The sequence below is a fragment of the Schistocerca nitens genome, chromosome 9, assembly GCF_023898315.1.
Source record: "Schistocerca nitens isolate TAMUIC-IGC-003100 chromosome 9, iqSchNite1.1, whole genome shotgun sequence".
NCBI lineage: Eukaryota > Metazoa > Arthropoda > Insecta > Orthoptera > Acrididae > Schistocerca > Schistocerca nitens.
Genome location: NC_064622.1, coordinates 275,091,325 through 275,107,593, shown reverse-complemented (window position 1 = coordinate 275,107,593; position 16,269 = coordinate 275,091,325). Strand labels below are relative to the sequence as shown.

Sequence of the window (16,269 nt, the reverse complement as noted above, 5' to 3'; positions counted from 1 at the left end):
TCCTGCCTCGGGCATGGATGTGTGTGATGTCCTTAGGTTAGTTAGGTTTAAGTAGTTCTAAGTTCTAGGGGACTGATGACCACAGTAGTTAAGTCCCATAGTGCTCAGAGCCATTTGAACCATTTGAACAGTAACGCCAAAAACAACGAGAGGTGCTTACAAGTGACGAAATACGCTATGACGCAATATCACTCAATCCGGCATCCACTTCTGAATTTATTACTCATTTCTAGTACAATACACTGGAATATCTCCTTCATAATTACAGATCTTGCGGGGATAGGACTACGTATATACTCTAACATACAACCACGGAAACAGCATTTCTAGATTTGAGTTTGTGCTGCTGTGTCATGCCTTTTCAAGTAGTTGAAGATAACTCGAGATACAATTCCTGTAAGAAATAGCAAATATATGTAAGCTACGAATGTACCAATATTCGCGTACATCATCATTTCCTTTGGGCCTTAGCCCCTTTGTCCCACTTTAACACGGGGTCGGCCGAGTTACTACGCATTTGTCGATGTTAGTGTCAGAGGGTAGCTGGATGCCCTTCCTGTCCCCACCCCGCACCCCCCGGAACGGAATTAGTGTACCCCATCTGTCTGCGTTTAGTGTAAGCCATGAAATAGTGCGAACGCTTTCAAATGTCTGCGAGTCGTGTAACTGAGGTGGGACGTGGGAACCAACCCGGTATTCACCCAGGGGGATGCGGAAAACCGCCTAAAAACCACATCAAAGCTGGCTGGCACACCAGCCGTCGTCGTTAATCCACCGGGCGGATACGATCCGGAGCTGGCGCGCCTACCGGAGTCCAGGAAGCAGCGCATTAGGGCCCTCGGCTGACTTGGCTGGTACAAATCGACTATTTCTGTAAACTTCAAGATATCATCGCGAACATATACACGTACATCGACATGGTGAATTTGGTAGCATAGTAAAAGGAAAGTTGAATTTTGTATACATAACACAAATCTGACGATAAACGTAAAAAATACATTCTATGACAACTGCATACACTTTGCCATGCTCACTAATTTGATGGGGTACTTGGTGCTGAATACCATTTATTGACGTGCTTAAAGGTAAATTGTGCTCCAGTTTTATAAAGATATACTGTTTTTCATCTATAAATATTAAAGTGTACAGACGTGTTATGTATACAATACCATATTCCAGAATGTCCACAGAAGACCGAATGGTCACATGTTTGTTTAACCAATGGAAGAGAGTCTTTAAGATGCTGAAGAATCTGAACTGGCCGACGTATGAAGATAGATGAAACTGCCCCGAGAAAGCCTACTTACAAATGACCAAGAACGAGCTTTAATGATGAATCTAGGAATGTACTACAACCCCGACCTATCGCTATCGTAGAGATCGCGATGACAATATCAGATTAATTACAGTGGGCACAGAGGTGTTTAAACAATCCTCCTACCCGTTCTCCTTCCGTGATCGTAACGACAAGTATCCTCTGCCATACACTTCACGGTGGTTTTTAGAGCATGAATGCCCGATGTACAGGGTGTCCACAAAGTCTGCGTACATAGGGAATTCTATTAAATTCTAATAAATATTCTATGTTCTATAAACGTTAATAAATATTAGTAAATAAACAATAGCAAAATAAATTCTAATAATTCTAATAAATTTCGTTTTTTCCAAATTGAATGATGGCTCTGTGTAAAGAAGAACTCTTAAGTGGTCGATAAGATGGTCGTATCGCAAAATTGCGGGAGAATTTAGGTTTCGACGCCCTCACCGTGAACCTATTCGTTTTACTGCCGACGGGAAATTTACCACCAAATTTAAAGGAACAGATATTGTGTTGGACAAACCCTGTTCCAAACGACCAAAGACTTCAGACGAAACAAAAGAGACTGTCTTGGCCAAGGTTTATGCTAACCCAAAGAAATAGCTTTGTCAGATATCCACGGAGTTGAGTGTTCCAACGTCATCCATCTACAAAATCCTGGCAGAGAAGAGACTTAATCCGTGCAAGTTACAGATATTGCATCACTTAAATGAAGATGACCTTGATAGACACGTGCAGATATGTGAATGGTCTGCAGATAAATTGGATAAAATTATCAGTTTCACTAAAGACTGAGTGTTGTTCAGTGATGAAGCTGTGTTTTATGTCAATGGTGAAATGAACAGACAAAATATTCAATACTGGTCTCAAGGCAATTCGCAATGAATGAGTCCATCGAAACAGCAGGGCTGCCAGAGGTGACGGTGTGGTGTGTTTTGTCGAAAGCTCATGTGATACGACCTTTCTTCTTTGATGAAAATGTAACAAATGAGACTTATCCAAACATGCTGAGACACTAATTGATGCCTCAAACTGAGCGTTTGGATGAGGGACTTCCAGACTGTTTCAGTAGGATGGGGCCTATGCCCATTTTGCTGCAGCTGTTAAGAGATGAGCTGAATGACAATTTTCTTCAGTGAATTGGGAGAAGAGGTCATGTGGAGTGGTCCCCTAGCTCGCCACATCTTTCTCCCCTTGATTTCTTTTTCTGGGGTATGCTGAAAGAGGATGATGACAGTTACAAAGTTAAACCACCTGACAGACCACATTACCAGTATGTGTGCTACAATTGACGGCAATACAGACTGCTCCATCGAGTTCACCTTAATCTTACAAAGCGCATCAAATTATGCATTGAAAAGCGCGGAACTCATGTTTAAACGTTATTTATTAATACTAAGTGACTAAAAGGAGCTTTATTGTTATTTCTTAGAATTCACTGTGTACCCAGACTTTATGAACACCCTGTAGATGCTGATGTAAAAGAGGGAAATTATAGTTACACTGATGTACCCTCTACCGCATTCCGATAGCTGGAATACGGTGTATAAATGTAGATACAGATATAAAAAGAGTAAACATTCATATGAAGGACAAGAGATTTCAGTCTGATTTACAAACGTGGGTTAAGGCAGAGCACGAAAGTATCTTGTGTACCTCAGCGTGCCTGTGAACCTGTTAAGTGTTACTGTCTGCTCGCTGTATATAAGCACTTTCAGTTTTTCTGTAAATGTTTCGATTTGCTTAATATTTAGTTAATATCTTAAACGAATCAGAATCAGTAACCTTTGTGGTGTCACGGTACATATTCAGAGTTCACCGGGCGGTCCCTGGAAGAGATAGAGGGCGATAAGGAAAAGATACGAAAGACCAAAGTTGACCCGTCGTCCACTGGACGTGCTTAGGTAACTATGATCCGACGGTTGCTAGATAAAACCAGAAGTCCCTAATCAGCCTCCCGTTGAGAGCTATGGAGCTACATACTGGAACTTCGAAAATGTCCTTAGCAACAGCTTCGGTGTTGTCAGAGGGATGTTTGCATTCCAGTGGAAGCTGTGTGAGCAACGGGAATTATTAAATCGGACGTAACAATAAACTAAAACAGACTTTGGTTGATATACCAAATTTTGATTAAGCATAGAATCAGCAAAACGAGAACAAGTGAATGTTACAACGAAGTTCATAATTCCGTGCATCTAAACAGAACAGTATGCAAAATTTCTTAGACGCAGCCGTCGAGTCACGAAGTTTCGCAACGGATGTAAATAAAACCTTGGTGGCGAAGAAATTGTTATTTTACAAGTCTGACGAAACTTCGTAAAGGAACAAATGTGAGACGCAAGATTTAGCAACTGCAGCCGCTCTATGTGGCGCTATTGTCCAGAGAGATGCTTACATATTCAAACAAGCTACATGCGTGCCCGACAAGAAAAGAATATCATTAGTGGAAAATTATTGCTTATCGTCGTTTAGATTGCTGTAACAGACAGGAGAAAGTAGAAAAGACAGCAGATTTTCGGTCTAAAATACACGCACTATTGCTTTCCTGGAGGGGAGGAGTGGGTGTCTTTGCGACGTGTTTGCCAAATAGGTCGTACATAGGGAAATGAAACTTCCACTGCATTACGAAACCGAAGAGCGATACAGGAGCCAAAAGAAGTCCTAAACAGAGTACAATGTGGAGTAATCTGGACTTCAAATGAAGCGCAAGATAGCGATACTATGGGACAAAACAATGAATAATATTGATGCTTTCCAATAGCATGGGTCAAGTAATTCCTTTAGAAAAGTAATATCACTGGCAGTTCAGACACAAAATGCTGGCTACATGTGTAATTTGTGAGGAAATTTTGAAATTTGTGGTAAGGTGTTACGGGACCAAACTGCTCAGGTCATCGGTCCCTAAGATTACACACTATTTAATCAAACTAACTTACTTACTTACGACACACACACCCATGCCCAAGGGAGGACTCGAACCTCCGACGGGGGGAGCCGCGCGGACCGTCACAAGAGTACTAGCTGGTGCTCGCTGATATGTGAACAAGTGTATGAATGTCTGCGTACCGCATTTGATAGTTGTACCGCCTCGATACAAAATAAGTCAGACTGCTAACAATATTAAGGAACTATTATTCGTGCTGTATTTGTGCGAGATTGTATCCGTATACTGGGACAAGTTTTATCAAAATCGCTCAGCTCTTTGGCAGTGAACGAGCAGTGTGTTTTAGTGATGCCTTGAGAGGCATAAAAGAAGTAGCTACCGCACAGCCTCACGAAAACTGCCCTTCACAAATGTTTTGAGCATCGGAAGGGTCGAACACAGGGTACTATTTCGAAGACGACAGTCAATAAGTGAACATATTTAGTAGGTACACTAATTTGAAGCATTAATTATTTTCTTTTCAAAAAAATTGTTCAAATGGCTCTGAGCACTATGGGACTTAACATCTGAGGTCATCAGTCCCCTAGAACATAGAACTACTTAAACCTAACTAACCTAAGGACAGCACACATATCCGTGCCCGAGGCAGGATTCGAACCTGCGACCGTAGCGGTCGCGCGGTTCCAGACTGTAGCGCCTAGAACCGCTCGACCACTCCGGCCGGCTATTTTCTTTTGTCCTACCTCCTAAACCTCTGTTTTTCCGGCGTACATTATCACAGCAGGAGAAGTAGTTCATCAGTACTGTGCTCAATCTCGATTTTTTTGCAATGCCTCTTTTCCTTTCTAGGTAAGTACACATATAAATAAATTAGAGACAATAATTCTTTGTGCAATAAATTAAATCTGAAAAAATTTAAGCAAGTGCTTTTGGACAACAACATTTCTTCTCGAAAAGAAAGTTTTTGGCTGACCCATTCGTGAGCATGCACATACACGGTGTTAGGAGTATAAGTGCAAATTTTTAATTAGTGGCTGAGGACAGCGTACTGAATAACATTACATCAGTATTTACCATATTAGGAATAGCTATTAGGAGCAGTATGTTTTTAGGATGGTTAATATCTCCAAGTACATGTGGCGAGAGCAATCAGTTAATGCTTATTTGCCGCGGGGCATCAGGTCAAATGTTGAAGTGTGGACACATGGACGCGAGGACGCAAAACGGTTAGTCTTTATTTACAGGTGTAGTCCTCTTGGTTCAAAAATGGTTCAAATGGCTCTGAGCACTATGGGACTCAACTGCTGAGGTCATTAGTCCCCTAGAACTTAGAACTAGTTAAACCTAACTAACCTAAGGACATCACAAACATCCATGCCCGAGGCAGGATTCGAACCTGCGACCGTAGCGGTCTTGCGGTTCCAGACTGCAGCGCCTTTAACCGCACGGCCACGTCGGCCGGCAGTCCTCTTGGTGGTGCAGTTACAACTGTGAAGAAAACATGAGGTAGTGAATTATACGACGTGCCTGCGGAAACAGTGTTACACACAGAGCAAAAGCAGCTAACACACTGGAGTGGGTGCTTAGTACGGCGCCAATGATCAAAATATCTGCACTTCCCCAACATCCTGTACAATTGATCATGTGGGAAGTTTGGATTTTACAGACTTAATCCACACACTTGAACCGATTACCCTTGTGCCTAGTTGCTAGTCCCTGAGGTTGCAACAGATAACTGCCGTCGTTTGAAATAGATGTCGAAGAAAACGCTGTGAATACGTGGAATCAACACATCTTCTCCCTTCGACTCGCCATTCAGAACTGTCGTTTTGGTAACGTTTGCCATGAGACATTTCATAGCGAGGCTGGTTCCATTGAACAGTCCTGTCACGACTTGTGATCCCAAAACCCTTAGCCATAGGTATGCTAGTGGTGTCTTACTGTCCCACAGTTAATTTTTCGTAGTAGTGAGTGCGACTTGTGCATATTTTGTTAGAAATCCCTTCACTGTATAGCGCTTCCCCCACCCCCTCCCCCACCCCCGCACCCTTCCCACCTCCCACCTACCCATAATTCTAGAGTGATCGTGACTGTAATCAGTATGGATTTGGTGTTAATATCAGCCTTTATCGGATATTTCTGCATGTTACTTCTTTTCACCTCCACCTACACACTCCCACGCATAGTTGGTTGCTATTACCCCCACGATATTTTTACGCAAATAATGAGTCATGCACGTGTACATCATACTCTGTAAATCCCCCCCCCCCCCCCCTGCCTTTCCTGTTCCACTCGTGAATGGCGCGTGGGAAGACTGATTGTCGGTAAGCCTCTGTATTAGCTCCACTTTCTCGTATTTTCTCGTCGTTGCCATTTAGCGAAATGTATGTCGGACGGAGAAATACGTTGTACGACTCTTCCGGGAAAGTATTCTCTCGAAATTTCAATGGTAAATTTCTCCGTGATGCGCAACGCATCTCTTGTAACGCCTGCCATTGGATTTTGTTGAACATCTCTGTAACATCTTCGCGTCGGCTAAAGGATGCTGTGTCGAAAAGCGCCGCTCTTCGTTGGGTCTTCTCCATCTCCTCTGTGAGTCTTACCTGGTAAGGATCCCAGATTGGTTAAGAATAACCAAGACTCTGTCATACAAGCGTCTCGAAAACTATTTCTTTGTGGGCTACATTCCCTTAACATTCTTCCCATTAATCTCAGTGTGGCATCAGTTTTCCTCCTATTTGTTTTATGTGGTCATTATACATAAGGTCATTCTGGATAGTTACTTCTAGATATTTTACGGTAGATACTGTTTCCAGCAACTTGTCATCAATGGTCTAGTTGTACAGTAGTGAGTACGCGCAGTACGTTACATTTATTTACGTTCAGGGTCGACTGCTAAAGCGTGCACATTCACCAACCCTCTGCTGGTCATTCTGCAAATTGATACTGTGGCGCTGCTACTTTCTTATAGACAATCGCATCAGCTGCGAACAGTCTTAAGGAGCATGCGACGGTCTCTACTAGATGACTTAAATACGTTGTAAACTGTAACCGTCCCATCAGGCTTCCTTGGGATATTCTGGAAATTACCTTTACATCTGACGATTTTGTTCAAATACGAGCGATAACTTGAGGTCTATCTGCAAGGAACTCTTGAATCCAGTCGCAAATCTGGTCCGATACTTGGCAATCTCATAGGTCTTTGACTAAATGGCAGTACGGGACGGTGTCAAATACCCTCCCGGAGTCATGGAACACGACATCAACATGCGTGCCGCTGTTTACAGCGCTATGAATCTCATGGAGGAACAGAACGGCCTGAGTTTCGCAAGCTCTCTGTTTGCGGAATCCATGTTGATTTCTATAGAGGAGATATTAGTCTGCAAAAGTGTCATTGGCCTGTAATTATGTGCATCTATCCTACGGTTCTTCTTGAAAACGGGATTCACCTGCGCTTGTTTTGCAGTCGCTAGGAATTCCTCATTCCTCCAGCGGTCTACAATAAACTGCTGCTATAAAGGGAGCATAATTTTTGTAGAATCTTATAGGAATCTCATCTGATCCTGTGGCCTTTTCACTGGTAAGCGACTGTGGTCGCTTTTCTATTCCGCAATCGATTATCTCAGTACCTACCATTTCTACGTTCGTAGATGACAGAAAGGAGGGACCGTGTTATGATCTTCCGCGGTGAAACAATTTCGAAAGACCGAACTCAGCATTCCAACTATGGCTCTGTTAGCTTCCATTTCGGTGCCAGTATGGTCACTGAGTGAATGAATAGAAGATTTCAGTCCGCTTATTGATTTTGCGTGCCGCGAGGGGTAGCCTCGCAGTCTAAGGCTCCTTGCCACGGTTCTTCGCGGCTCCCCCCGTCGGAGGTTCGAGTCCTCCCTCGGACATTGGTGTGTCTGTGTTGTCCTTAGCGTAAGTTAGATTAAGTACTGTACAAGCCTAGGGACCAATGACCTAGGAACGTACTACCAACTGATTTACGTAATACCAAAACCTCTTGAGGTTTTTACTCAGATTAGGTGACACAACTTTACTTTCAAAGTCATTGTACAATTCTCCCATTTCGCTTTCATTTGTCAGCTAGGTTTTAACTTATGTTTGTTTACGTAGAAATTTTCTAATACGGCTATTAAACCACGGTGGGTCCTTCCTATCCCTTAAGACCTTGCTCAAAACATACTTGTCTAAAGCGTAGTGGAGGATGCTTTTCAGAATTATTTTTTCCTTTTGTGCTCCACATCTTCGTCTCCAGCAATGAATATTTGATGCTCTCTACTAAGATATTCCACAATTTGTATCTTGCAACTCATGTTAAACAAAAATATTTTCCTGTCGTTTCTTAATATTCCTTGTATAACCCGTAGTCATAGTTGCTATCACAGCCTTATGATCATTGGTACGTCCTCTACGTTAAGTGATTCGGTAAGTTCAGGTCTGTTTGTTACTAGGAGGTCTAAGAAGCCGCCTTCACGAATTAGTTCTCTAATTATCTGCTGGCAGTAATTTTCTACCTACAAATATCGTAGATCCTGGTCTACATGTGTACTTTTTCCTATTTTATAGCTATTCTTCTTGTGTGTCTGCCATACGAAATTTCATTATCACAGAACTAGGAAGCGAGCATTTGTTTCCTTGATGTTATCTTTTGGATCGTGTTGCCAAATGTTGATTGTTATTAGATACTTTAATGGTTCAAATGGCTCTAAGCACTATGGGACTTAACATCTGAGGTCATCAGTCCCCTATACTTAGAACTACTTAAACCTAACTAACCTAAGGACATCACACACATCCATGCACGAGGCTGGATTCGAACCTACGACCGCAGCAGCAGCGCGGTTCCGGACTAAAGCGCCTAGAACCGCTCGACCACAGCGGCCGGCTATTAGATACTGTTGAACGTGTTTTTGTGATATGAGAGAGCTAACGGTGTGGTGTGTGAGTGTGTTTTAAAATATATTTAGGTGATTATGCAAATGTTTCCTTATTTTAACTTTTTATTTATTTTTATTATACGCAGCTGAGGACGACAGGGTAAGAAACAGATAACGGTTTCATTATTATTTTACATACGATATTAATCCCATTTTCTGTCTCAACTACGCAGTCCAGTTTATTATTTATAACACCTGTTCCATAGTCAGTTGCCTTTCCAGGGGCGCAATGTTCGTAAATTAGAAAAGCGGGGGCTGATATTGTGGAATCCGGTTGTAGAAACGATTGTTTATAATCCTGTTTTCTTTTGCTAGGAGAGGGCAGTAATCGTTTAGTGCTAGAGATCAACTGATGGTTGTGGCAAAACCTGTGAAATGAAAGTTGCCAGTTTGTGGTGTTACCAAGCGAGGGACACAGTAAGGAAGCACTTGTCTGTCATTCATGAGAAGTTGGACTCTAATTCCAGTTCGGCCGTTCAGGTTTAGATTTTCCGTGGTTTATCCAAATCACGTAAAATGTCTGGCTGGTTCTGCTGAAAACGCCATGGACAATTTCCTGCTACTTCCTAGCGTAATACAAGTTTGTTTACCTTCTCTGATCTTTCTTTCTACGGTGATCAAAAAAAATTGCGAAATTGTGACTTGTTACTTTATGCTGCAAAAGAAAAAGAGCGCTGAAAACGTTTATTTCGTCCTATTAACTTGTAGAAGATGATTTCCGTTCTTGCTTAAAGTTTCAATAAACCGCCCCGAGCTTGTTGTGGCTCTCTTGTGCAAGGAATCTACGAGCGAATGCCGAAAGAAAAAAACCACGATGTATATCGGTGACAGGTCATTTATTGTTTACTTCTTACTGAACAGATTTGAGTGTCATCGTTCCATAATTTCCGTCTTACGAGTCCATAACAATTTGTCTTCTTCCACCTCGCGAAGTTGCGAAAGATTCGCGGAATGGACAACAAGCATCGCTGTCGACTCGTTGTTGCACTGCTATTGTAGGGATTTCCGGTGTCGGTGCGCTAAATGTTGTCGCCATCGTCACGCACTAGGGAGCAAGCAGTGCGACTTGTACGAATCAACAAACCGCTACTTCCTCCTTGCAGCATAGTTAAACGACGCGCCCGTCTAGGAGTGGGACTCCCAACGAGTGCAGCATCCACGAAAGCAATGCGTAAACGGTCGAGGATGGAAATGAGGGATACGCTTTCAGTAGTGTGAAGTCTCTCGCGATACACCGTCTACAACATTGTCAGACATTCTGCAAACGCAACATGTCGGACAACAACTGAGTAACTGATAATTCTGCACCAATGGCACAATGAAACTGCCCAAATTATATGAAGACAGAAATAGCAACAGACACTACTTTCTGGCTTGTTAGTACTTAGGTTTGCTACGACCCAACATGTTTGGCTCCTGCTGTATTACGTGATTTATTCTGTTATGAAAATTTAAATGAGTGTACTCAGGCGTTCCGTCAAACACTCTGGAACAGAGAATTATTCTGGTAGTGTTATAACCTCGAAATGTAGCCAGATTATATTTCTGGTGCTAGACAAAAAGCGAGAAATTACGAATTCTAATTACTTCTCTAGCACTCGCTTTCACTGAATTATGTAGAAGGAGTATGGCTTTAACTAAAAGAGACCATTCACTAGCATTCTAGGAGCACTGCATAGAAATAACGCGTCTGATCCCCAGTCGGATCACATAATTCCTGCTTTAGCAACGGCAACGTTACAGCGTGCCGTTCTGGCGTCTAAACATAAGAAATTAGTTAGAAACTAAGCTTGTTCGATAGTTCCTTCTTTTTCAACCCAGATTTTGGAACACAGCACGTACTTGCATGAAAATGTCAATCAGGGAAGAAGGTTTAGCGTAAATGAGTAACTTTTTCTTTCATGTAGAGCCAAATCGAATAACAGCACCTCACGCATTAAATTTGATCCAAGCAGAAATCATACGCCAACATGATCTCTGCCTCTTTGTGAAAATGCTTGTAAACAATCGTCCTTTCTAATGCTGTCTTCTTAAATTTAGAAATCTATTTTACATGGTTGCTACAAGAGCCTTCTGTGGTTCTAAAACTGAATAGATACAGAAAGTATTAAATGTTTTTTTTTTTATATGCAACCATTACTACCAGCCAATAGCGCACATAAGAACGTCAGTAATGTACAAATCTGTATCCTGAATCTATTCGGTTTTGTAACTCCTTACATTAGCTAAAAGAACCATGTGGATGAAACACACACAATCAGCAAAACATAGGTCACGGTCCTACCTTGCACGATTCTAAATGCGAATGAACTGGTACTGACCTTAAAATTTTCATTTTGCAATATATTAAAAACCATAAAACCATTGCGTACTAGACTGAAGCACGCGTTAAATCAGGTAAAACGTCAGAATCTTTCATTTTTCAACATTTTAAGAACCGTAAAAACTGTTCTGTGATAGAGTTTTCTTCTTTGTGTGTTCGCACCACTGCACCATTCTGTCCTGCTGGTGCGATCATATTCACTTACGCCTCGAGCATTTCGATTATTTATTTAGTATCCATCCCGCGTTTACACGATATTTTTTTAGTTGTTTTTGACGAGGTTTCTGCAGATTCATCTGATTCGGCGCGCCCTCTAGTCTACCACAGAGCTGTTTTATGGTTTTTAATACGTCGAAAGAGGAAAATGTTTCTGCGGGTTTATCTGTTTATCTGATTTGACGCGTGCTTCAGACCTTTTTTTTTTTAATATGTTGCGAAACGAAAATTTTAAGTTCAAAAACAATTCCTCATTCACATTCAAAATCGTTCAGGCTAGGACCCTACTCTAACTTTTATTTATTTTGTTATCCCTATGCATAATCTAAAGATGTCCCACGAAGCCGGAACGAGTTGTTAATAAAACGCTGAGTTACAAGCTAGACTGTTTTAACCCACATATACTACATATGGTTGCTGTAACAGAGGATCTTAGTGGAGTGAAATCAGTTGTGAACACAGCTGTTCGTATGTGTTACAGCAAGAGCAATATTTTCATCGCAACTACGAAAAGGTATTTCTGAATCAAAACACCAACTTTATTAAGATAACCGTCGCGTCATGTTAGTGTACACCTGTTGTGGGATCAGCGGTCTTACCAAGAAGCCAGGTTCGTGAAGGCAAATGACCTTTTGTTTCTGCAGTATGCAAAATACTGCAGCGGACATTTATGGATGTGCATTTGCCAGTAACCAGTTCGCCAAGTGCTGCATACGCTGGTCTTAAATGTGTTCGCAGCTCATGACCGAGTACAACAGCAATTACTACAGGGTATTCCACAATTGATGTTACACAGTTCCGGGGTTGTAGAAGGGACTAGGTAGATCGAGTTTTACATAGGAACCAATGTCCGGAAACGTCATCCGACGATGCTATAAAGCGTCAAAGTTATAGGCGCCACCGCCTGTAAATGCATGTATGTAAAGGGTGGTTCTGTGACGATGTTACAAACTTTCTAGGATGATGTAGAAGTATAAATGTATCAGTTTAAGGTAAGGGTCCCTCTACAGGAAATGAACGAGTACAAACTTGGAAAGTTATAAGTAAAAACCGTTCTGATACCTCTGACAGTGGAATACTCGTACTGGTAGTGTTGTTGCTAAGATTATAGGGTAGATTACTTCCAGAGGTGGTGGCATGGACCAAATTAATGAAAAATGCCCAGTAAACATGGGCCCTAAAATGCACAAATTTAGAGCTATGAGCACTTGCTCAATAGGGGAGATGGGTTTCACAGTAGCGAAGATGAACAAGTGGTCATAGTTACTCAGGAATTCATTTTAGAGCCCATGTTTATTGGACATTTTTTCCTTGTTTTGGTTCATAATACCACCTCTTACACTAAAATTTCAGCAACAACAGTACCAGAACATGTATTCCACTGTCCAAGGTATAAGAAAGGCGTTCGCTTATAGCTTTCTACAACTACATCTACATCTACATCTACATGGATACTCTGCAAATCATATTTAAGTGCCTGGCAGAGGGTTCATCGAACCACCTTCACAATTCTCTATCACTCCAGTCTCGTATAGCGCGCGGAAAGAACGAACACCTATATCCTTCCGGTAGAGCTCTGATTCCCCTTATTTTATCGTGGTGATCATTTCTCCCCATGTAGATCGGGGTCAACAAAATATTTTCTGATTCGGAGGAGAATGCTGGTGATTGGAATTTCGTGACAAGATTCCGTCGCAACGAAAAAAATCCTGTATCATTTCAGTGACACTCTCTCCCATATTTCGCGATAATACAAAACGTGCTGCCCTTCTTTGAACTTTTTCGATGAAACCCGTCAGTGGTATCTCGTAAAGATCCCACACCGAGCAGCTATATTCTAAAAGAGGACGGACGAGCGTAATGTAAGCAGTCTCCTTAGTAGATCTGTTACTTTTTCTAAGTGTCCTGCCAATAAAACGCAGTCTTTGGTTAGCCTTCCCCACAATATTTTCTGTGTGTTCCTTCTAATTTAAGTTTTTCGTAATTGTAATTCCTAGGTATTTAGTTGAATTTACGGCCTTTAGATTTGACTGATTTATCGTGTAACCGAAGTTTAACGAGTTCCTTTTAGCATTCATATGGTTTATCTCATACTTTTCGTTATTTACGGTCAACTGCTAATTTTCGTAGCATTCAGATAACTTTTCTAAATCGTTTTGCAATTTGTTTAGATCTTCTGATGACTTTATTAGTCGATAAACGACAGCGTCATCTGCAAACAACCTAAGACGGCTGCTCAAATTGTCTCAGAAATCGTTTATATAGATAAGGAACAGCAAAGGGGCTATAACACTACCTCGGGGAACGCCAGAAATCACTTCTGTTTTACTCGATGACTTTCCATCAATTACTACGAACTGTGACCTCTCTGACAGGAAATCACAAATCCAGTCACATAACTGAGACGATATTCCATAAGCACGCAATTTCGCTACAAGCCGCTTGTGTGGTACAGTGTCAAAAGCCTTTCGGAAATCCAGAAATACGGAATCGAAATTCATTATCAATAGCACTGAGCACGTTAATGATATGGGCCTGTAATTGGCTCTGAGCACTATGGGACTTAACTTCTGACGTCATCAGTCCCCTAGACTTAGAAACTACTTAAACCTAACTAACCTAAGGACATCACACACATCCATGCCCGAGGCAGGATTCAAACCAGCGACCGTAGGGGTCGCGCGGTTCCAGACTGTAGCGCCTAGAACCGCTCGGTCACTGCGACCGGCGTGGGCCTGTAATTATTTCGATTACTGCTACTACCTGTCCTGAATATTGGTGTGACCTGTACAACTTTCGAGTCTTCGACACGTTCGTTTGGGTTACAGGAGCCTTACCTCAAATTGATGTTTATCCCTCTCCGTCATCTTAGAAAGTCTGTAACATCATCACGGAAACAGCCGTTTATACATAATTTACAGGCGGCGGTGCCTATAACTTTGACGCTCTCTACGTTTCCGGGCATCGGTTCCTATGTGAAATTTGATCCACTAAGTCGCTCTGAAACCTCTAGAAGTGTGTAACACGTATTTTGAAACACCTTGTATGTCAGTCGTAGATGCACTCTGCAGGAAAACTGGTTTGTACGCGCTATCGCTTAAGGTGGACAAACATAAGAAACTAGAGGTCAGTTGTAGCACTGGCGACGTACGAAGTTCATGCACTCGCACGGGGTACCTGTTCAACACTAGGCGGCTACTGCCTACGGGCGAGACGGACTTCGGCGGGAACATCGCAGACGCGCGACAACAGTAGTAGGTGGCCGAGGAAGGCGCGCCGGCGACTCACCGAATAGCTGGAGACGGCAAGCGGCAGCAGCACCAACGGGCACAGCAGCAACACGAGCGACCGCCAGCGCGCCACCAGCCCTCGCACCGGGAACTTCATGCTGCTGTGCTGGGCCGCCGCCGCCGCCTCGCGCCTTATAACCGCACGCCCCCACCACCGCCCACCGCTGCCGCTGGCGACGCCGCACACCTACCGTCTTCACTAGTCTACACTATCCGATCAAAAGTATCCGGACGTCGCGGAAATGGCCACTAGATTTCGCGAGAGGTGGACCAGCCAGTATACCAGGAGCGCTCAGCACGTAATAAACGAACACCGTCCAATCAGGCCCTGAAAGCCCAACGGAACCGGACGGCCGCCATGTCATCCTACATCTACATCTACATTTATACTCCGCAAGCCACCCAACGGTGTGTGGCGGAGGGCACTTTACGTGCCACTGTCATTACCTCCATTTCCTGTTCCAGTCGCGTATGAAAGGAGGGTATAAGATGAACATCAACAAAAGCAAAACGAGAATAATGGAATGTAGTCGAAATAAGTCGGGTAATGCTGAGGGAATTAGATTAGGAAATGAGACACTTAAAGTAGTAAAGGAGTTTTGCTATTTGGGGAGCAAAATAACTGATGATGGTCGATGTAGAGAGGATATAAAATGTAGACTGGCAATGGCAAGGAAAGCGTTTCTGAAGAAGAGAAATTTGTTAACATCGAGTATAGATTTAAATGTCAGGAAGACGTTTCTGAAAGTATTTGTATGGAGTGTAGCCATGTATGGAAGTGAAATCTGGACGATAAATAGCTTAGACAAGAAGAGAATAGAAGCTTTCGAGATGTGGTGCTACAGAAGAATGCTGAAGATTAGATGGGTAGATCACATAACTAATGAGGAGGTATTGAATAGAATTGGGGAGAAGAGGAGCTTGTGGCACAACTTGACCAGAAGAAGGGATCGGTTGGTAGGACATGTTCTGAGGCATCAAGGGATCACCAATTTAGTATTGGAGGGCAGCGTGGAGGGTAAAAATCGTAGAGGGAGACCAAGAGATGAATACACTAAGCAGATTCAGAAGGATGTAGGTTGCAGTAGGTACTGGGAGATGAAGAAGCTTGCACAGGATAGAGTAGCATGGAGAGCTGCATCAAACCAGTCTCAGGACTGAAGACCACAACAACAACAACAACAACATGGTTCGCGGGAAGAACGACTGCCGGAAAGCCTCCGTCCGCGCTCGAATCAGTTCGCTACTGTGCGAATGTAATCAAGAAGAACAGACAATTGAACATTTAGTCC

The 16,269-nt window shown here is 42.6% G+C and overlaps 1 protein-coding gene across 1 annotated transcript in view; it reads right to left on the bottom strand.

Moving 5' to 3' along the window:
* The window catches only part of LOC126203305 (protein I'm not dead yet-like), a 241,984-nt gene extending 226,909 nt beyond the window's left edge, over positions 1 to 15,075 (bottom strand). Inside the window, exon 1 of the mRNA XM_049937566.1 lies at positions 14,976 to 15,075. Within this exon, the coding sequence (XP_049793523.1) occupies positions 14,976 to 15,074 (99 nt within the window). The 5' untranslated portion in view covers position 15,075. The remainder of the gene's footprint in view (positions 1 to 14,975) is intronic.
* Between the last annotated feature and the right edge of the window lie 1,194 nt (positions 15,076 to 16,269).